Raw genomic sequence first — 23,559 nt, forward strand, 5'->3', positions numbered from 1 at the left:
AAGAGCCTTCAGTTATGAGTATGCTATGTCTAGGGATGGTAATCAAAGTGGAAGAAGGGTATGAAATCATAGATGGAGTCTTTGGTTAAGAATCAAACTTTGGAGATGGTCCCATTGCCTAAATGCAAGCATGCATTACCATGCAAATGGGTTTACAAGCCAAAAACTTCACCATTAGATGTAGTGCCTAATGTAAGATTAGTAGTGTAGATCTTTAAGTAGGAGAAGGGGATATGATTTTGATGAAATATTTTTGCTAGTAGTCAAGATGTTCACCCTTCATACATTGCTTGCATTCATTTAAAAGAAGGATATGTAGCTTGTCTAGATGGTTGTAAATGTTAAAATATGTGGGATCTAGAGCATGGAAAATGCATAAGCTACGGAGGTTGAAAGAGGAAAAAGAAACTCATGAAGACATTGAAGTTGACAAGGACAAATTGTTACACAAGTGAATTAGGTTCTAAGATTGAGACTTGGACTCATAAACACAATCTTGTGTATTGACAATGACAATACACTTTACTAGAAAGAAGAGAGTGCTATCATTGCATTAGAAAAAGAGTGCAAGTACAATGCTTTATAGGATTTGAGTGGTGGTACTTTCTCTTACTGTGCATATGGGATTCTGGTCTTGAGCCCTCACTACTTCTCACAAAGGGACTGAAGTAGGTGTGATTGCAAATATCTCAACACCCCTCCTCAATCACAACTAGAAGTACAAAGCGTATAGAGGCTTTAGTGAAAGCAACACCTGCAAAGTGTGGGCACACCATAAACATGGAAAAACACCAGAGGCTGTCACAGAAAAGGCTAAGTGTGGGTACCACAAACATGATGGACATCCAGAGGCTATAGCAAGGGCCTCACAAAGTGTATAGAGGCTGTAGTACAAGGCTAATTGAGGAGTTTACAAGTTTATGTTTGAGGCATTAGGCCTAGGAAATACAAAACTAAAAAAGTCTATCTGAATAGAAGGACTGATGAGTTTTGTCCTTCTCCTGGTGGTCTTCTTCTTCCTTTACTCTGTTTTCTTCTTCTTCTTTGACTGCAACTAGATAGGCATTTTTCTGGCATGGCAGAACTTCTCGGTGTGTCCAGTCCTTTTGCAGAAGTCACAAAAGAGCTGATCCTTCTTGCATTTGTACCTGTTGCCAACATATAATGCATGTTCATCTCTAGAGGTGCTTGGTTCTTCCTTAGTTTTTAACTTCTTTTCCTCCTCTAATAGTGATGCATGGATATCAACAATTTCAGGGTTTGGCATATTAATTAGAGTTGTTGATACATTATTATATTCAGGAGGCAAACTCTTAAATAGAACACCGATGCAAACATCTTTTTCTATTTTAATGTTGATTCCTGCAAGTCGGGTTAGTAGTCCTTCCATGTAATTTAGATGCGTGGCAAGTGATGTGCTGGACTTCATTTCAAGCCTCAAAAACTCAATAGGAGACCATGCTTTGATGATTTGGATTGTGCACCGAACAAGGTGTCAAGTCTCTTCCATGTATCCCGTGAGGTCTCACAGTTATCCACATGGTGGATATATCTATCGTCTAGCTCCAATTTGATAATGGCCTGAGCCTTATCATTGTTCGTTTGCCAAGTGGCAGCAATATTTGTATCACGAGGCTTCTTTTCTTTTCCAATGGTAATGGCCTAGAGGCCCTTCTTCATTATTAGGATGAGTTTGATGCAGGTATGCCAGGTGTGAAACCCTACTCCTTTGAAGCGAGCAGTTGGAGAGTCTTTGCCTATGTTAGACTTACAGGAAGAGTAGCAAATCAACTTTAGAATTATTAGATTTGAGCAGTAGAAGAGTTGGTTGAGAGACACAAGTGCTAAAAGCACTAAATGAGTGTCAATGAACACTATGTTTGAGTCTTTTCAAATCTGCAAAATCCTTTACTTATTTTAAATCCAAATCTAATCTTCCCCTTCTTGATTTGATGCTGATACCTTCAAATCTGAGTGGTAGGACTTTCAGTGTGTTGGAATCAATAGTAGATGAAGTAAAAAAGGAAGATTAGTGTCAAATGATACTTGATAGATATTATTCGGTACTTGATCTACTTTCTCTCATGAGCTTTGTGAATAAATTTTGAGTTTCCTCAGGCACTTCCAGAACTATAATGAACTTCACAGAATATTGCTCAGTGATTGAAATCACTGTTGATAACTTCAGTGAGAGAAATAGTGAAAAATGTCAAATTTTTGAAGCTTTGGCTATGGCTTCTGCATTAGGGTTTCTGGGGCTGATTGTGGGAGCTACAGTGGATCATTTTCATTTTTAAAAAAAATCAAAATGAAGCTTGAATGACGGGCTATCAATTGCCTATGGTGCTCATCAACATCGCGACGTGTAGCAACTGCAGCAGCAGCACGAATGACAACAAGCGCAATTCTGACAGCAACGAAAAATTTCAGCAATGTCGTCGCATAGAGTGTGCAATGTCGAGTTGTGTTATGCCAAGATGATGCACCTGAAGTTGTGAAAAAACTTTGTAGAAGACAGCATGAAGAGTTACGCCCTCTATTGCAAGATTCAGCTCCTCAAAGTTGGTAGGGTCTGTCTGGCTATGATAGGAACATAGGGCAGCAACTGTGTAGACTCACAATATTGAGCTTGAAATGGCCTAATGTTGAGCTTTGAGGTGATAGAGAGGAGTTATAGGAGCAGGGCTACAGTTCTCTAGAAGAAAGCTTGTCAAGATCTTGTCTGGTTGAAGAGATCTAAGAGCTTAAAGCAGGATAGGTGTAGGGTGGCTATGGCTGCCACGAGGTCAAATGGAGAAGGAGTAGAAGATGAGCTCCTAGACTTAACCTGAGCTAGACTGAGCTCAAGCTGAGCTAGATGAGAGTAGAATGGAGCTAGAGGAGCAATGCCATGCCCGACTAGCTCTGATACCATGTTAAAATACATGGGATCTATAGCATGGAAAATGTATAAGCTACGGAGGTTGAAAGAGGAAAAAGAAACTTATGAAGACATTGAACTTGACAAGGACAAATTGTTACACAAGTGAATTAGGTTCCAAGATTGAGACTTGGACTCATAAACACAATCTTGTGTATTGACAGTGACAATACACTTTACTAGAAAGAAGAGAGTATTATTATTGCATTAGAAAAAGAGTGCAAGTACAATGCTTTATAGGATTTGAGTGGTGGTACTTTCTCCTACTTTGCATATGGGATTCAAGTCCTGAGCCCTCACTGCTTCTCACGAAGGGAGTGAAGTAGGTATGATTGCAAATATCTCAACACTAAATATAACTTTCTTACTTGAGTACTTTTGTGAGGATATCTATACGCAACAACAAAAAAAAAATTATGTAGGGCAAAGAATAATTGGTATGTAAGCTTTATTAAAGTCTATACAGACCGGAACAAGATCCAAGGGAGTGGTGCCATAATTTTGATGCTTTCATGACATCTCAGGGGTATCTATAGAGCGAGACATACTATATATCTACATGAAAAAGGCTATGGATGGAAGTCTTGTTAACTTGATCCTTTATGTGGATGATATACCTATTACCAAGAAATCTATCTCGGATATGGACTCATTGAAGAAAAGATTGCATTAAACCTTCAACACATATGATTTAGGGAATGCAAGCCATATTTTGGGCATGAGGAAGGCATAAAAGGAAAGTTCTCCATTAGTCTCAAAATAAATATATTGGGACAATACTTGACCATTTCAGTAAGGGGAGGGGACGAGCTATAATATTTCCTCCATATTTGAAACTAAACCAAGAGGACAACCCTAAGTTAGATAATTAGAAAGGCTAAAATGGCAAAGATATGTTATGCATCAATTGTTTAGTAGGTGCACATCTAGACATTGCTTATGAAGTAGGAGTGGTTTGTATATTTATGGCAAACCTTGGCAAGAAGCATTGGAAGTATTGAAGAGTATCATGAGATACATGAGACACTTGAATGGCACAAAAGCTATAAGCATGCTTTTTGGAAGCAAGGATGCATTTTTTCTTTGGTATTGCATATGCAAATTTTGCATGAAATGTAGACTCTATGAAGTCTACTATCTAATTGTTTTACATTCACAAAAGGCGTAGTTTCATGTGTCTCTTGACATGTGGAGCCTTATCTACCATGAAGGCCAAATATATTACTACCATTGAGGCATGCAAGTTATATGGCTTACTTGTATAGTATTAAAATCTTATGTGGATGGCATTGAAACACTATGGACTAATATGCATGTAACAAGGGGATAAGAGCCTCAACTTTTAAGCTTTTTAATAAAATATTATTAGTATAAGCTTATGGCTTTTTCATTAAAATCATACATAGCTTTTTACCAAGAATGGTAACGCAAAAAACGATGTTGGCCTAGTGCTTTTTGGATAAAAGGCCACATCCTATCTTAAATAGCATGCAACACAAAATCAAGACACTATCATTGTGGGTGAGATCATGGAGGCCTTGTTGTGGTGTTCACAAAGAGTAGAAGAGGACTTAAATAGCATGTAACACAAGAGCAAGCCTCCATCATTGTGGGTGAGATCATTGAGGTCTTCTGTGATGTTCACGGAGTAAAAGAGGCCTTGAGCTACTACTGGTTGTCACCTTGAAGTTTGATTTGGTGTTTGTGCTAAAGATTGAGAAGGATAGTGTGTGTATGTGGCAACTATCTTATCGGAGAAGGTGGTGCTATTGTTATGAGAGTGTTTGTGGAGATAGCATTGATAGTTTCTACATCGATGAAAGTCAAGAGTTGACTCTCCTTTGTATAGGTTGAAGATATTAAAGTTGTGGTTTCTTGCATTGAAGCTCAAAAAATTCTATTTGTAGAGTGTAATTTCATAAAGGATTAGAGCATTGTGGAGGAGAGACATCTCAGAAAGTGCTCCAAGGAGTTTTACTTTCCTAATGTTGTGGAGTTATAAGAGAGAGTGATGTTGATGCTCCAAGTTTTTGCACAATGGGTGGAAAGCTAGGTAGTATTGACAATGATTGTGTGGAAAAAGGTACACTTACATTTGATATTGAGAGTGTTTTTGTGTTTACCATTCCTAATGTTTTGTATGTGCTTAGAAGTTATCCTCTTGGTGGTAGAGTGATTAAGATCATCAAAGAACAATTGTAATTCAAAGCAAAATGTTCTTTGTAATTCAAAGCAAAATGGTTTTGGGTATTGCTTATAAATTGGGAAAGTTTAGGGAAAGAGATTTTGCTAGGGTTATGGAAGTGACAACCTAGTGTGATCCCGTTGGACCTTGTATTTCAATATATTTATTTCTACAATTGCTATATTTTCAATGCTAAATTTTCTTTTTTTAAAAGAGTTTGCAATTTCTTGTTTCCATTTCGAGTGCCCATGTTACTTAGGCTTCAATTATTCTCAAGCTTTGGTGTTAGGCTCGATTCTTTCTTTTTAAGAGACATAAATATAGTGACGACTAACATGAAACTATACTTAATCGATTTTGGAACTTTTAGTTTTGATATTTAAAAGTCCCTTTCAATTTGTGGAGAGAGAGAGAGAGAGAGAGAGAGAGAAGTGACTTCTATAATTTGAGCTCGCCCCTTTAAAGTGGAACAAGAAACAGAAAATGCCTTTATTTCCTTTCCAATGGGATGGTTTCTCGCACTCCATTAAAAGATAGGCGAAACGGAGGAGCAGATGGGGAGCGGGCGCCATGGAGAAGATCAGCAATGCGCGGGATTAGGAAGGAGAGAGACCATGATAGTAAGGACTCTCTCTCTCTCTCTCTCTCTCTCTCTCTCTCTCTCTCGGTGAGATGTCAGCTTTTGCTTGAATAGACCGCTACTGCAGCAACTAATTATGTGGTATATGCGCAGAGGGTGATTTTGCAGGTGGAGCTTGGGTGCTGCCAGGGGTGCAGGGATCGGATTAAAAGGAAGCTGAGGAAGGAAGAAGGTGAGAGAGAGAGAGAGAGAGAGAGATTTCGGACGCGAATTATGTGGGGTTAATTATGATAATGCAGGGGTGGAAGGCGTGCGATTGGAGGAAGAGAAGGGCGTGGTAACAGTGTGGGGGGGAGGGGCGATAGAGGCTGAGGCAATTCTGGAGAGCGTGAGGAGAACCAAGCGGGCATCGAAGCTGGTGAGCATAGAGCTGGTAGAGCTGCCGTGTGAGCAGCCGCTAGCGGCGGGCTGCGGGGGCACACAGGCACCGGCGGTGGAGGCACAAGCCTCCGCTCCGGCACCGCAGGCGGGAGCCCCAGCCGCTGCCGCTGCCGCTGCCGCACCAGCATCGGCCTCGGCCCCAGCGCCAGCGCCAGCGCCAGCCCATGATGATGTGGGCCCTCAGCGGATAGGGCAGAGCCTCGTGCAGGAGCGCCTCTACCCGGAGCGAGACGGCACCCGCTTCCGCACGCGCGTCGCTGCCTCCCTCGACGACGGCCTCATGTGCGTCACCATCGAGGAGACCTCCTTCTTCATCGACCGATCGACCTCGGCCTCTGCAGCAGCAGCTATCCCCCCCCCGCCATATCCGCCTCCGAGCTCCCCAGCCAGAGCTTCTCTGCTCCTGCAGTCGCCCCCTGTCCTGTCAGTCTGAGTCTAGCGCCCTCCCTTCCTGAACACTAGATTTCATCCAGCAGACTTTTTGGAGTCAGTACCGCCCACAATTTTTATATTCCGCATATGTGCCTGCCAGTCTCCAGAGCGCTCTCTTGTGAGTTCAGAAATATATAAATTGCATTATTTTTCCCAACACAGAAAGCTGTAATAAGTGTTTTCGAGTTTTCAAAATTTCAGTCCCAAAATTCAATTTTCCATGCCCTTCAAGTAAGCCTTCACGTGAGCAATGAATTGGTATTTCATAATCAAGTCTGCATTCACCAACTCAGATGCTTGGAGAGCTTAACCTTATTTGGATTGATTGAGAAAACCGGTAGTCTAAGAGTAAACGGGGCCCCATTATCTAACACTTTAGGGCTTTAAACATGGCCTAGTATCATGACATTTGAGCCATTTGAGCTTGGGCTACTGCTCATCGCAACTAGAACAAAGTCATGTAATCTAACTTTGATTCAAAAAAGTAAAAGATTATATACGACTTTGATTGCTATTTGTTGAGGACGTACGTATATTTACAATTCTTAATATACCCTCATTGTATGGTTGCAATGAGAAAAACTAGAATAGAGCCATTTCATTGGTCTGTGGTGGGTGCCCCTTGGTCACTCAATAAAAACCCTTTTTTTCACCAACTTCAAAATTCAACATTGATTGTTTGATTGATGGCAACCTGGATTCAAATGTTTGTTTGGCATGATGATTTTAGCATGTAGGCATGATCTACATGGCAACATGGAACTTTATGGAGAGGCCTTATGTGCCATTATGATGTGATTTACTACTTGGAAAACATGCAAAGTGGATACATGATGTAATGGCATTTGTGAATGCTTTGTGTGCATGTGGCGGGGGGGGCAAACAGGGATGTGTGGGAGGGTGTTACTCATAAATATGTAAGAATATCATGTGAGTTCGATAGAAGGATTCACTAAATGTCATTTTTGGCTACTTGCAATGTCATGGGACAATATATGCTCTTTACATCTCCTATTTGGGTTGTAACATTTGAAGTAACTCTTAGCATGGTCAATGATGATGAATGATAATGTTGCAACATTGCATGTTCATCTTTATCTTAACTCTATAAAAAATGTTGCTCATACTATATAATGCTATGTATTTGCATTCAATTACCTCTGTGCAATAATCTTTGGGTTGTAGATTTTTTGTTATTTCTCAACTAGTTAGCATGCACAATAAGTACACTTTATCATACATTATTCTTTGTGGTGTACTGCAAGACTTTGACCATCGATGGATTTTTATGTAGTCTAATCCTTCTTCGATATAAGCTGTTGGTGATCATTTTGCAAAGAAAGATCTTCAACATCATGTCTATGTTAAGGGTGTATCCACATTTTTCAAACATAATGTTGACCCCAACTAGGGTGTGAAATTTCAAGGAATTGAACAAAAAAAGGGCATGAGAAGCTTTGGCTAGAACAACTTTGTTTGGACTTTGAAAGTTGAGGGGATATAAGTGGACCATAGGGACATGAGCAAATGGCAAATGCCATGCAAGCAATTCTTTAAGTATTTATGATGCCAAGGGGTGCAAGTCGAGATGTAAGATATGTCTCTCAAAGACAGTATGATGTAAACATGTACCCTCAAGGTATTTAGACCTGGATATCTTGAGGGTATAGATATGACTAGGCACTTTGCGCCTAGTTTCCTCCCAGTGTTTTGTGTCAGGGCTTGCACTACGTGCCAACTTTGGCACTTCGTGCCAAACTTTCAAGCACCATTGTTACTATTGGTTGACACATTTCTCTTGGCACAAAGTGCCAATGTTTTCTCAATGCTTTGCATTGAAGCTTAAAGGATCTCTCTCTCTCTCTCTCTCTCTCTCTCTCTCTCTCTCTCTCTCTCTCTCTCTCTCTCTCTCTATGCCCCCCTCCCCCCCTAAGACCAAAAGCCCAAAAATTCCATGCATTTCTAGTTTTATAATTAGAACTTCAAAGAAATTCTATGTATTCTCAATAAAAGTTGTAATAAATACCTATGCAAATGATGAATGTTTGTGCTCTTCCTATTGTAGATTGAGTAAACTTTACATATAATGTTGTCTCTAAAGTTCTCAAAATCTACATTAATGTTTAAGTTTGTCCATTGGAAATCATAGTGCATAATGTGCTCATAAGGACTACAAAACATACTCAAAGGTAGTGCAAATGCACATATGAAGTATAGTTTGTAATAAGAAAGAGGGGAGGATAATTAAATGTACATGGGTAGATCGTGACATTTAAAGGAAGGATTGACCACATGTCCAACTTACTCAAGAATATAAAATATCATGACATTTAAAGGAAGGATTGACTTCATATCCAACTTACTCAAGAATATAAAAGATGGAAAGAAACAACTCATTAAAGAGTACAAAAGAAGGAAAGAAGGGCGGTTTGTGGAGAGGCCAATCCATGCTATGTACGTTGGATTTTTGAAATATATACATATATCAAAATTTTTTGAATATATGATATATATAATATCATAAATTTGAGCATATGATATACTCAAAATTCAAATATTCTATATTCTAAAATATACAATATACATCCATACATGGATATTAAAATATATATCGTATATTGGATTTCTCAAATTGTACATATTCTAGATTTTCGAAATTTTTGATAATATACATATATATAAAAAATTGAATATGCACATATATGGAATTTAAAATTACATATAGTCAAGTATATTGGATTTTTCAAATATGTACAGTATATCAAATATTAAAATATATAATGTACATATTATATATGTTGTATATCAAATTAACAAATACAATTGAACCTTCGTAAGTTCCAAAAGCTTGAGTAAAGAACTCAATGAACTTACCACCCCAACCTTGCTTCTTATTCGTGCCTCGGCTCTCCACCTTCAAATCTGTGATAGTGTGCCTAAACGATATCAGAAAGTTGTAGGAAAGACAAGGAGGTCACGAGCGAGCAACTGAAGGCTAACGCATGGCATATGGGAGGGATGCACGCGGGAGGGTGTTCGAGGTCGACACGTATCCTTCGGCTCCCCTCCTTACTTAATATTAGTAAAGACTTGCTTAATATTAGTAAAGATGTAAATTGAAAACCATAATCACTTTGGGAAGGATGCACGTGAGAGGGTGTCTGAGGTTGACACGTATTCTTCGTATGTGAGGGATGCACGTGGGAGGGTGTCTAAGGTCGACATGTATCCTGCGGCTCCCCTCCTTGCTTAATATTAGTAAAGATATAAATTGAAAACCATAATCACTTTGACTGATTCTTCTTGGAGTAAATTCTCAAGTAAATTTCATAAGCAATTTGGTGGCTGTCATTACTCAAGTATTGCACGTAGTAGTTACTCTCTATTTTTATTAGTGACCAAGTAATTTGTCATATCTTGTGGTTAGCATAACTTAGCCTAGTGTAAAGGAGTAATTTGTAGATAGCTTTCCTTTCTTGCATATCGTCATTCGCCTTACTCTTTTGTTTAGTTATTCATTCATATGCACTTTCAATCACTTGAATCATTTGACATTACAATGCGTTTCTACTATAAATCATAATCCCTAATGATAGTTGGTTATGAGGTCAAAGTGTCACCACCATTAATGATATTCTAAACATTTGGAATATCTATGACTTTTTTGTAATCATTGATTAAGGCACCACTATCCACTTATCTTATGGTGTACCTAGCCCCAAACATTCAGTATTCTGATTCGATTTATTGCTTACACTACAACAAAAAGGCTCCATAGACGCACTTGTAGATGCAATATTTGAATTGTGAAAAGAAAAGTCGGGCGTGTTTATTAACACGTCTATTTTCGCGTCTACAAAATCGCGTCTAAAAGCGCGCTTATAGGCAGAAGTAGACGCACATTTAGACGCGCCTATAGACGCAGATATAAACGCACTACGTAAATATATAATCATATTTAAAAAAAAGTGGATATATTCATATTGTGTGTCTATACACACGTGTATCTACGCGTCTAACACCGCGTTTACTCTGAAAGTTTTTGACGCGAATAGACGCGCATTTATCCTGCAATCTAGACGCGTTGATAGACGCGCAAAACAGAGGTATGAAAAAAAACCAGAGAGTATGTGGCCTTGCAGGGCCACATGCTCTCTGGTTTTTTTCCCCCCCATCAGCATCAAATTGTATACTTAGGGAAAACAGAGAAAGATTATTTCGAAGATTGGATACTGAAAATAAAACAATGTATGTAGCACACAAAATTTCATATATATAGATGAAATGTTTTTACATTATGAGTTCTAGTGCTTGTGACATCATGATCGCAAGCACTAGCTGAAAGTAATACATATCAAAAATGAAAATTACAAGCCAAGGGGAGGCATGCATGCATGGGGCTCCTCTATATCTCCTCAAAAGAGGCATCATCATCGCTACCACCACCGCTGCCTGTGCCGCTGCCATTGCCACCACCGCTATTGCTAGTCCCCCCTTCGCTATCCTCAATTGCATCAGGGTTCGCCTACACAAAGGATTAAAGTATATAAATACCATTACAAACAATAAAACATATTGATCTATACTTTTCATGTAAAAAATAAAACATACCTCTTCTGGTGGTGGAATCCTCATGGCGCGATTATATTGCTCCTCCGTGATGAGTCCCTCCTCGTAGAAATGCTGCCAAGTGGACGCCCGGTTATGACCTCGATGGTAGTCTACCTCTCTAGGAGTAGGCATCCTACCAACGATATGGAACTACAAAACAATTTGAACATACAACGTATTAAAATACACTACATAATGAAGTGAAACAAATTACAAAATTTAATTTTTTAAAAAAATCAAATAATACTTACAAACTCAGCCTCCCATGACTCCCTGCCACCCGATTCATAATGCGACGATCCCATGGTTGCCATCTGGATACGTTGCGCCTCTGCATGAAGGCGACTTGTCATTTTCTCCGTTGCTCTCTTCTTGGCCTCTTTCCACTCCTTGCGGTGGCAATTGGGTGGTTGGCCATATCCAAGGCGCCCCTGCTCTTGTCTCCGCAATGACTCCTTGGCGCGTATCATAAGGTGAGACCTCTTGTTATGAAGCGCGTCTCTCACCTTTGACCGTCCCCAATCATCTAAGAATCGTGAATTCTTGGGATTAGGGTACCTTTTATGTACTGCCCGCAGCACCTCTTGCCACAAACCATTTTTTTGGTGCTTGAAGGGAATCATGCAATCTTTGTATGTGGCATGCACGACACTCCTCAAGTAGGCTATCACTTCCCTCCCCTTGAAGTCATACAAGATACCACCAACATCAGTGATAGAGTAGTACATTTTTGGAGGCTCACCTCTCTCATTTTCCGGTGAGGGTGATCGAGAGCCACCACCTAGGCAACCCCCACAAAGCCCTTGACCTCCTCCTCCTCCCGCACCACTCTCCCTCCTCCCTCGACGTGCACTACCCTCTACCTCACTCGATACACGTGCCTCTGCAGATGTACGTGCTTCGGCCGATCCATGTACCTCAGCTGATCCCTGTGTAGGCAAAGATGTGATAGGTGTCCCAGACATCACACTGAAAACCTCATCTGCAGTGGGAGGGCGACCAAGATAATTGGTCATCTCCCCCATGAATTGCTCCTTGTTGAATGGGGTGCTGGAGGATCAAGGATTCCACATCTACACAAAAAAATCATATTACCCTGTGTAGATGAAACATATTACATACAACGTCTATACCTGCGTCTCTGTGCGCGTCTATACCTGCGTCTCTGTGAGCATCTGTCAGCGCGTGTATCATCACGTGTACACTGCAGAGCATACACGTCTGCACAAGCGCTCAAAGACGCGCCCCCAGAGAAACATTTTCCGCGTCTATATCTGCGTCTACACTGAGATGTAGATGCGCTATCAGACGCACTTGGTCGGATGATATTAGCAGACGACCGCCATTATTGATTTACAAAATGCAATACATAATGAAATCACAAATCCTAAATACACAGACAGAGCAGAGAGAGGAAGATAGAAAGAGAGAGAGAGAGAGAGAGAGAGAGAGAGAGAGAGAGAGAGAGAGAGAGAGAGAGAGAGAGAGAGAGAGAAAGAGAGACTCACCTTGGGTGTTTGGTGTGGCGGGTGGTAGCGCTTCTTCCTTCTCCTTCTTCCTCTTCTTGGTAAGTTACCCTCCCTTGATGCTTGCTTCCTTGCTTGCTGCTTCTTCTTGTTCTCCTCTCTCTTGTTCTCTCTTTCTTCCTCTCCTTGGCTTTCCTTTTTCCCTTCTTGTGTGATGAAAGAAGAGGTGAGTCATGAGAAGGTGAGGTATGAAAAGACTAGGTGAGGCATGAAGAGACTACATGTCGACTAAACTCAAGCTTTAGAACCGCAAAAAACGTAGGAAAGGAAAGGCGTAGTTTGAAAAGAAATGATTTAAGTATGATTTGAATTTTGACGTGTGCATCTATTTTTGCGTGTATAAACGCGTCTATTTGCGCGGATATATAGACACAAAAATTGCGTCTATTTACAAGCACGATTAGACGCGCGTATAGACGCTATGATAGACGCGCCCGACTTTGCGCTTCTAGCATGCGCGTCTATGCCTCGTTTCTGTTGTAGTGTTAGTCAATCCCTTTACTTAGCCATGAGATGCAATGTCAAATTGATTCGATAAGGTACCATGGAAAACCTTCGTAAAAAAGGATTCATTAGATTATTTATACTTTAGATATTAAATTAAGCTCAAAAGTTTGAGTTCCATTGCATGCTTGGATATTGACATTCATTGCAACAATTGGTGTTAAAGATGGATACTTTTGGAAACTAAAGATGTTAACACATGAATGGAGTGAGCCTTGAAGTAGAAGCATGGAGTGAAAGCAAGAGCTATGGTGGAAGAAGCAAGAGCAAGAGAGAGAGAGAGAGACACAACATGTGAGAACTCTAATAATCAGGATGTGTGACTGGCCTTTCCTTTATTCAAATGTCACTGAAAGAATAAAGAATGAAGTGATAGTGATGGACACCCGCCACCTACAGTATACATGTGTGTGGGTATTGTCAATGTAACTAATACATGGGTGGCTAAGCATACTAGACACATTTACCCCTAACAACCTCCCACTTAAGGGTAAATGTGCCCCTAGTGAGGAGAAAGTAATAAAAAAAGGTAATAAAGTACAAATGTACATAAGTACAACGGAATGAGGAAATACATAATCTCATCCAGTACCCATCAACTTCCTAATGAAGGCAAAGCGCTCCACTGAGAGACTTTTAGTGAGCAGATTTGTAATATTTTGGTTAGTTGAGATCTTGACAAGATCAATGGACTTATCCTCAACGACCTCTAATAAAGTTGTAATGCACCTCAATGTGCTTCATCTTTGCATTGAAGAGCGAATTCTTGGCCAATTGAATAGCACTCATAGAATTCAAATGTAATGTAGGGACCACATAAGTAATGCCAAGGTCTCAGTCTAACCAGAGAGCCTACTTTGCAAGCATCAGTCGTGGTGGTTGCAATATACTCTGTCTATATAGTAGATAGAACCATGTATTTCTGCATCATGGATATCCAAGAAGCAACACCTCCAATAAAGGTGTAGATATAGCCAGAGGTGGACTTCCTACTATCTGTATGTCTTGCATAATGAGAGTCAATGTACCCCACGACTCTCTTACATCCTAGCCACTGTAATAGGTGCACATAGATGTTGTGCCCTTCAGGTATCTCACGATACCCTTGACACCATCCCAATATTGTTTGCGAGGTGTAGCTACATAGTGTTGTCATGCCACTATGTGGTCACAGTGTGAAAAAAATCTAGAGTATGGCTTTCTTATTATCTAGAGAGCCAATGCTATATTAGTCATTAATGTCAATGTCCGTAGTGTGGATGGTTCAAAAATACTAGATTTTTGGATAAATTTAGCCAAATTTTGATACTTTAGATATTATCTCTTGTAAAAATTAAAAAAATATAGACAACTTCTAGAATAGGATGACATGTAAAAGAAAGCATGTAGCTTTCAGCCATTTTGGAAGGACTTTATGTAAAAAGAAGGATTGGCAAAATCACGCGACGCACAATTTTAGTTTTCAGGCAGTGAATAACACTCCAAATTGGGAGATGAAGAAGGAGTGATTTGGCAGAATTCTGGCTAGGTGTACTCGTATTTCACCCCCCTTTCAAAGCCAATGGAAGCATCAGATTAGCGGTCTGAGAAGCATAGAGGAAGGTATTGTTTTATGTACGTTTTTGTCTATAAGAGATTTATCTTCTCATAATGTAGAAATAAATTGAGAGGCTTTACCTCTATGAGTATTATTCTACATCTTCTATTTCTTTGAGCCCCTTCACTTTTGTCTACTCCTCCCCCTAAATCTCCCTTTACCATGCAGTCTCTTACCCCCATGGTAGATTTTACCCCAAATGCTCCGACAGTGGTGAACCCAATGTGAAAGTCGACAGCACAAGTGTGTAAAGATGGGGGATTCTGTTGGTTCAAGTGGTGGTGATGCTTTACAAAAGATGATTTCTTTGTTGCAGCAACAACAACAGTAACAGTTATTGTTATAACAACAGATGAAAACTCGGCAGGAAGTATAAAGAATTAATTCCTTAGTTGAGAATGCATCGCATGTAGTGGGGCAAGAATTGAAGCAGTTTAAAGGTCAAAATGTTTCAGTCTTCATCCGGTTGTATGAAGAAAAGATGTTGTTTCATGGGGTACTATAGTATACATGGTCAGTATTTCTCACGTTTGGCCATGCGTGCTTTGCACGAGCAGATTGATGAGTTACATAGAAGAGATGCTAATTGGGCATCTTTTAAGAAAGCTTTGAGATAATAGTTTTTCTTGAAAGATGCAAGATTGATAACTAAAAAGACATTTATAGATTGGATTGAAAAGCCCAATTATAAAGGGTTGGCTACTATAGCTTTGCTCTGTGAATTTGAAAGTCGGTATGTGTAGTTGGATGCTGATGAGCAGCAATCATTGGAGAGTCAAAAAATTGAGTTGTTTCTGAAGGCTTGCAGATCTTGTCTTGCAGGAGAAGCTGACTGATCGTTTAGAAGATGCCTCTTTTGAAATAGGGTTGAAATTAGATTGTGCTAATGTAACTGAAGTAGTGCATATGTTGGTAAAGAGAGAGCGGATGAAATTAAGATGGGGTACATGCATCACACCTGTCGGTGCTCAGAAGGGGGCTAAAATTGTATCCAAGGCGCATGTAGCTATGGCAAAACAATCTGCTATACCTGTTGGTCCGGCTCTTAAAGGTGATGCCTCGGGGGGTTCACTATATATATATTCTCTATATAACGTGCGTTCATGGCCTATTTATAAATATCATAATCTGTGAATTTTTCTTGGATAAAACACAACCCTTTTCTATTCAATGTATAAGTGACCCCTTTATATGACACCCTTCGGTATGTTAAAAATGTATAAAATTGGTATTTTAAAAACCCTTTATTTTGAACTCACATTATATATACATATATTCATGAGTGATCCCCTCCCCCCCCCGCCCCCCCCCCCCCCTCGAGGGTGATGCTATGTATGAATTAATCAAAGGCATGTGTGATTTGAGGCTGAATTTGACAGAAATCTATGCAATGGTCAAAAATTTGGATGTCAAGGTAGAAGAGAAGGGTTGGGCAACAGCCCAAAGTCCATATAGAGAAGGATATAAGAGGAGATACATTTGGTGTGACAGTTTATAGCATGAAAAGTGAGACTATACATTCTACCATAGCAGAAGCAAAATGTTAGTCTTTTGGAAAGATGGCAAAATACATGAAACAAAAATTGGTCTTCCAATAGAGCCAAATTTTGGAAATGGTGGCATGTAGAAGAGGTTAGAAGATATGGTTGCAAGGATAACATTTGTTGGCATAGATGCAGCCACATATGGGTTGAGAATTAAAAGGACTGATGAAGCTCGTAAAGGAGACATGGATGAAGAAAAATATTGTGTTTGGATGCAAGCATTAGATTGCATGGAAAAGGGCAAAACAACGAAGTCTAAATTGACTGATGCAAGTCAAAGTATACAAGGGAGAACATGATATGGAGTGCACTAGTGGATTCATTTTCAGCCTATGCTTATTTGGCTGAGGTTCATAATCAAGAAGCTCCTATGGAAGAAAAGAGAAGAAGAGATGAGGACACTATTGGTCCTTCCTCTTCAGGCCCATCTAAATGCATAACACAAAGTAAAATGGAGCACCAAGCCATACATGCGCATGTTATGGAGGATGCATCTCAAGAGAAGAAACAAGAAGGGACAAAAAGGGGCAAGCAACCCTGTTACAAGTTACAATCGGATCTTGAGACTGCTACAAACCATAAAAAAGACTTGGAAGATCGCATACTTGGCAGTAGGGTACACTTGCGAAGTTCATGGAATCGCAAAGCATGAATTTCATGATGCAACCATTGATATGTTGAAACAAAAAAGACAGTTTGATGGTGAAGTTTTGCAAGCATTGATGCAGGTTGACAAAGTCATAGAGAAACATCTTCATAGGGAAACAAGCTTCTAGTGGGGCTGAAAACGGTATTATGGGCAACATTAAGCATAGAGAGAAGGCTATGTATCATGGGGATGTCCATCAACAAGCACATGAAAAAGAAGATGCTCATTTTATTCCAAGCAGTCATTATTCGTGAACGCATTGGGCTTGTGCTACAACAAAGACAATTGTTAAAGTGTTGAGATGGCAAGCTCAACACCTGCGGACATTGATGATGGACTGCCTGGCTCGATGGGTCCGCATGTCTACACTTAGCACGTTGGTGGTCCTTATGATACTCACATGGCCACTGACTTATCACTTATTATATTTAGTTTGTTACACCTACCTATAGTTGGCAAAGACATAGCGCCAGTCGATTAGTGTAGTCGGTTATGCACTATTTGACTTAGTAGGCCACTTTCCTTTATGTTGTATCTTATCTATACTTTGTGTACATTGTATAGTGTGTGAAAGAAGAAGAAGAAACCAGCAAGAAAACGTTTTGGTCTCCACCTCTCTTCTTGTGTTCTTGAGTGAGCTTCCTCTTGTGTATACAGTGTGTATTAGGTGCAGCAGCTCAAGCACATCCCCCCATCACGCGATTCTTGACATGGTATCAGAGCCACGCCACTAAGAGAGGTTGATTTCGAAGGCTGAAGTGAAGGAGAAAAAGCAAGGTTCGAGCAAGCAAGCAACGGGTAAGAAACTTTCCCATTCTTCCACTCTCTCTCTTGGATAGTGCCTATGGACGCATCGGAAGCAAGGCCGAGCAAAAATTTCAGATTGCTGTTAGATTTGGTGTACGAGCACATCATTGCATATTCTGCAAATAATCCCTTTGGAGCTTGCCCATAGTTATTTTGAGCGTCTGAGGTCGTTTCAGGCCTCGTTTTAGAGCCGCAAGGTTGCAGACAACAATTTCAGTGTACACTCTGATTTCGATCGTATTGACCGAAAGTGGGTGCGCAGGTTACAGATTGGGAATCTATAATTTTTGAGGTGTTTGCAGGAAGCAAATATAAGGTTTATCTGTAAATAGGTTGCAGATTACATGTACTACTGAGCAATCAGTGAAAAAGGTTGCTTGCTGTATTGCTATGCACGTGTTGTGAAAGATTGCAGAAGACTAGCTTGTTGTGTTGTATCCTTGTTTGTGATAATGGCAGAGAACAGTGGAAATCCCATTATTGAGAAGCTCGACAAGAACAACTACCCTTCATGGAAGTTTCATGTGATGAACTTCCTCATTGGAAAGGGCCTTTATGAGTTTATCTCAAGTGAAGAAAAGGAGCCAGAGCTGGGTATCCCTTCGACTACAGATGAGTTAAAAGCATGGAAAGAGTGGAATGCGAAAGACAAAAAGGTGATGTAGTGGCTATCTGCAATCATTGATAATACTATGCTGGGACATATCAAGAATGTAGAAACTTCACATGCAGCTTGGACAATTTTTGAGAGCATGTTTTTAGTAAATACAAAGGCACGAAAGATTCAACTCAAGGAAGAGTTGAATGCCTTGAAGAAATGGAAAATGTCTGTCAATGAGTATGTGTTGAAGGTGAGGAGCATTGCAGATGATTTAGAAGCGATTGATGCAATGCCGGATGATGATGATTTGGTTTCATCCACTCTGAGTGGCCTTAACAATGAGAAGGCATGGAAATCATTTATTACTTCAGTATATGTATGGAAGCCATTTCTAGATTTTGATGAGTTGATCTCTCTCATGATTACTGAAGAGATTAATATGCGGGGTGATTCGTCTGAAAGAAATGGTGAACAGGTCCAAGCATTTTACTCGAGTTCAGGAAGGGGACATGGTAGATCCTCTTCGAGAGGCCGTGGTATGGGACGTGTGTTGAGATATCGAGCTCCACTCGTGATATACCAGGGTGACCGTTGTGCATTTATGTCACCGACTTGTTAGTTTGCAGATGCGGTTGGTACACCGCCTATGAATAATAGCTAGATGACAGCTATCCTTATCTACTCTAGTTCATGGCTCAGTTAGTATGCCACCTTAGTTAGTTGAGTTTGGTTTGAGATCCATATATATGGTTCTTCTATTTCTATGTAAGAGAGTTCTTTTGGCTTACACAACTAAGAAGAGGAAAACTGTTTTCAGCCTCCACCTGTGTGTGTGTATTCCCCCATTGTGCAAGCAAGAAAGCTACAAGTGAGACTTCTTCCTTCTCTCCCACAATCTTGACAACGTGCTGGCGATAACCAACAAAACAGGTTCAATCGACAGTTTGGTGAAATGCAGGTTTTTGGAGGCAGAGGAAACTTTAGAGGCAGGGGGAGCTCTAGAGAAAGAGGTGGATGGCATAATAGAGGTTTTGGAAATTCTGCTATTGTTTACCATTATTGTGGAAAAATGGGCCATATTGCAGTCCATTTCTATGCAAAGAAGGATGATATTCGCAGTGGTAAATTGCAGCAAGGAAACTATGCATCGTTTTTACAACAAAATGAAGAAAAAAATGAGTGTTTGTTTGTTATGCAGCATATGATGAATGCAGTTACAGGAAAGGGGACACATGATGATGTATGGTATGTCGATTCAGGTGCATCTAATCATATGACTAGTCATGTTGAATGGTTTGGAGAGATGCAGGACTTACAAAACCCAGGTTATGTACAGATGGGTGATGATTCATGCCACCCAATTTTACACATTGGAAAGGTTCCCTTGTCCTTGTATGATGGCCAGACAAAGAGTCTGACAGATGTATTATATATGCCATCAATTACAAAGAATCTAGTATCTGTTGGCCAAATGGTAGAGCAGGGTTTGCAAGTCCGATTCAATGCAAAAGGTTGTTTTGTAGAAGACTTTAATGATAAGTGCAGGTTGGTCACAAAAGGAAGTAGAGTTGGCCGAATGTTCACTTTAGATGCTGGAATTCCTACAATGGATGCTGCTATGTATGCTAAAGGAAAAGGAGTAGTTGCAAATATTGAAATATGGCATAAACGTATTGGACATGCAAATGTGCAAAGGCTGAAATTAATGTAGTCCAGAGGATTGGTTACAGGGTTGCCTTCTTTTAGAGTTGCACAATTGCATAAAGTCTGTGAAGCATGCCAGTTTGGTAAGCATGCAAGACAACCCTTCTCGCATGATAGAGAAGTGAGTAGAAAAATACTTGATGTAGTGCATACAGATGTTTGGAGGCCTACACAGAATGTATCTCTTGGTGACAGCTAATACTTTGTCACATTTATTGATGATTGTTCAAGGAAGTTATGGGTATACTTCATGAAGGAAAAAAGTGATGTGTTTGAGTACTTCAAATATTTTAAGGCAGCTATTGAAACAGAAATAGGCTTAAAAGTGAAGTGCTTGAGATCAGATGGAGGGGGAGAGTACCTCTCTAATGAGTTCAGTGGCTTCTTGAGGACTCATGGGATAAAGAGGCAATTTACTTGTAGGTATACCCCACAGCAAAATGGTGTTGCAGAAAGAAAAAACAGGCATATTACAGAAGTTGCACGGGCATTAATGGCTGAAAAGGATATGCCCAAATATTTTTGGTCTGAGGCTGTCCATACTGCTGTTTACATTATGAACAGAACTCCCACAGCTGCAGTTCATGGGATGACTCCTGAAGAATGCTTTACTGGCAAGAAGCCTGATGTATCGCACTTGAAGGTATTTGGCTGTGTTGCATACGTTCATATGCTGGATGAGCTACGGAAGAAGCTTGATCCCAAGGCAGAAAAATGTGTTTTTATTGGATACTCTTTAGAGAAGAAAGGGTATCGCTGTTATAACCCTGTCACAGGTGAGTTCAGAGTGAGCAGGGATGTTATCTTTGATGAGGTGGGAAGTTGGTATACACCTATTGGTGATGTTTTGGATGATGATAATGATCAGGATAGCTATGTGCAGAAAGATAAACAAGAATCACAGAGTCTTAGTGGACCAGAAACATCATCTAGTACTACACCTACAGTGAGCCCTTGGTCTGGGAGACTAAGGAGTAGCCCCACATCTTCAGGTGGATCTATAAGTGTTGCAGGGAAGGACAAAGGAAAGAAGAAAGTGCTGGATGGTAATGATTCATCTACCAGTCATTTGGGATTGGATGGAGATTCTAGTGGTTCGGAGAGCTTGGATGATGAGCTTGGTATTCCTTCAATCATGACACTAGGTGTACAGAGAGCTCATAGTAATGTAAAGGCTCCATTGAGTGAGCCGGTGGTACGCAGATCTTGCAGGGTCAGATACCCTGTTAAAAGATTTGGTTTTGAAGGTTATGCAGCTCACCATTATGCTTATATGGTGAAACTAGTTGAGGATGCTGAGCCCACTTGTTTTGAGGATGTTGTTGGTCATGCTCATTGGGATGCAACAATGGATGAGGAGATGGCTGCATTAAAAGCCAATAAGACTTGGGATTTGGTATCCTTACCTAAGGGTAAGAAAGCTATTGGTTGTAAGAGGGTTTTAAAAGTCAAGCATAATGCAGATGGTTCAGTTAACAGGTATAAAGCTAGGCTGGTTGCAAAAGGCTATGCTCAAACATATGGCATAGATTATGAAGAGACATTCAGTCCAGTTGCTAGGATGGCAACTGTTAGATATGTGATTGCCTTGGCAACAGCCAAAGGTTGGAGTTTGCAGTAAATGGATGTTAAGAATGCCTTCTTGCATGGTGAATTGCAAGAAGAAGTGTATATGGAGCAGCCAGCAGGTTATGAGGATTTAGAGCATCTCATATATGTGTGCAGGTTAAAAAATGCGCTCTATGGGGGGCTGAAGCAAGCACCTAGAGCATGGTCTCACAAGATTGGAGAGTATCTTGTCAATATTGGATTTTGTATTTCTGATGCTAATCACTCACTTTATGTGAGAAAGGGAGATGCAGGGTTGGTCATCATAGTCATCTATGTGGATGACTTGATTATTACAGGTGACAGTGACAATGGGATTGCTGAAGTTAAGGACTTCTTGAAGAAGAAGTTTGAGATGAAAGATTTGGGTGAGTTGAGATACTTTCTTGGTATTGAGGTGATCAGATGTGATGATGGTATATGATTGTCCCAAAGGCAGTATGCCTTGGATATGTTATCCAAGTATGGTATGACAGTATGTAAGCCTCTTTCAGTACCATTGGAGCAAAATGTAAAGTTGATGCTGATGTTGGGGATGAGATAGAAGACTCGACTATGTTTAGGAGGATAGTAGGGAGTTTGATTTACATGACTATCACAAGGCTATACTTGAGCTATGTTGTTGCCTTGTTAGTCAGTTTATGCAGATGCCTAGAAAGCCTCATTTGGATGCAGTTAGACGTATATTGAGGTATGTGAAGTCCACTTTACATTATGGACTTTTTTATGAGGTAGGTAAGGACTTACAGGTCTTTGGATACACAGATGTAGATTGGGCTGGTAGCATGTCAGATAGAAGATCTACAAGTGGATTCATGTTTTCCCTTGGTAGTGCAGCACTTACATGGGGCATCAAAAAGCAACCTACAGTTGCTTTATCGAGTACAGAGGCTGAGTATAGAGGTGCTGCTATGGCAGCATGTGAGGTGGTATGGCTGCAAAAGTTATTAGGTGATTTGGACGTGCAGGGAGATGGTCTAGTTGTCATTCATTGTGACAACATGAGCAGCATACAGCTAGCTAGGAATCCTGTGTTCCATGCTAGGACAAAACACATTGAGGTACACTACCACTTTGTGAGAGAGAAGGTACTTGCAGGAGAGATTGTCTTGGTATATGTCAGCACACAGGATCAGATAGCTAACATTTTCACAAAGGCATTGGGTACATAAAAGCTTCAAAAGTTTCGAAGCTTACTTGGAGTTGCAGAGATAGAGTTGAGTTTGAGAGGGAGTATTGAGATGGCAAGCTCAACATGTGCGGACATTGATGATGGACCGCCTGGCTAGATGGGTCTGCACGTCTACACTTAGCACGTTGGTGGTCAATATGATACTCACATGGCCACTGACTTATCACTTGTTATATTTAGTTTGTTACACCTACCTACAGCTGGCAAAGACATAGCGCCAGTTGATTAGTGTAGTCAGTTATGCACTGTTTGACTTAATAGGCACTTTCCTTTATGTTGTATCTTATCTATACTTTGTGTACATTGTATAGTGTGTGAAAGTGTGTGAAAGAAGAAGAAGAAACCAACAAGAAAACGTTTTTGGTCTCCATCTCTCTTCTTGTGTTCTTGAGTGAGCTTTCTCTTGTGTATATAGTGTGTGTTTTGGCGCAACAGCTCAAGCACATCCCTCCATCATGCAATTCTTGACATAAAGTTGGAGAAAGAGAGATGCCTTGCATGGCTCTCTTGGATCATGGTTCTAAAATCAATGTTATGGCACACAGCTTGTATGAGAATGGAGGTTGGCCGATTGATGTAGATCCAGGATGGCACATGCGAACAACAAACAATTCATTAGGGGATCTTTATGCGGCTTGTCCGAATGTACCCGTGACTA

The 23,559-nt window shown here is 40.3% G+C and overlaps 1 protein-coding gene across 1 annotated transcript; it reads left to right on the forward strand.

Moving 5' to 3' along the window:
• Nucleotides 1–5,648: 5,648 nt before the first annotated feature.
• On the forward strand, nt 5,649–6,996 carry LOC148026023 (uncharacterized). The gene is made up of 3 exons (XM_087692182.1): nt 5,649–5,725; nt 5,839–5,917; nt 5,985–6,996. The coding sequence occupies exons 1-3, from the start codon at nt 5,660–5,662 to the stop codon at nt 6,557–6,559; spliced, it is 720 nt and encodes a 239-aa protein (XP_087548308.1). The 5' UTR covers nt 5,649–5,659; the 3' UTR covers nt 6,560–6,996.
• The last annotated feature ends 16,563 nt before the right edge of the window (nt 6,997–23,559 follow it).

Source organism: Lygodium microphyllum, chromosome 14, assembly GCF_053477565.2.
Source record: "Lygodium microphyllum isolate KBCC chromosome 14, Lygodium_microphyllum_v1.1.10, whole genome shotgun sequence".
Classification (NCBI taxonomy): Eukaryota; Viridiplantae; Streptophyta; class Polypodiopsida; order Schizaeales; family Lygodiaceae; genus Lygodium; species Lygodium microphyllum.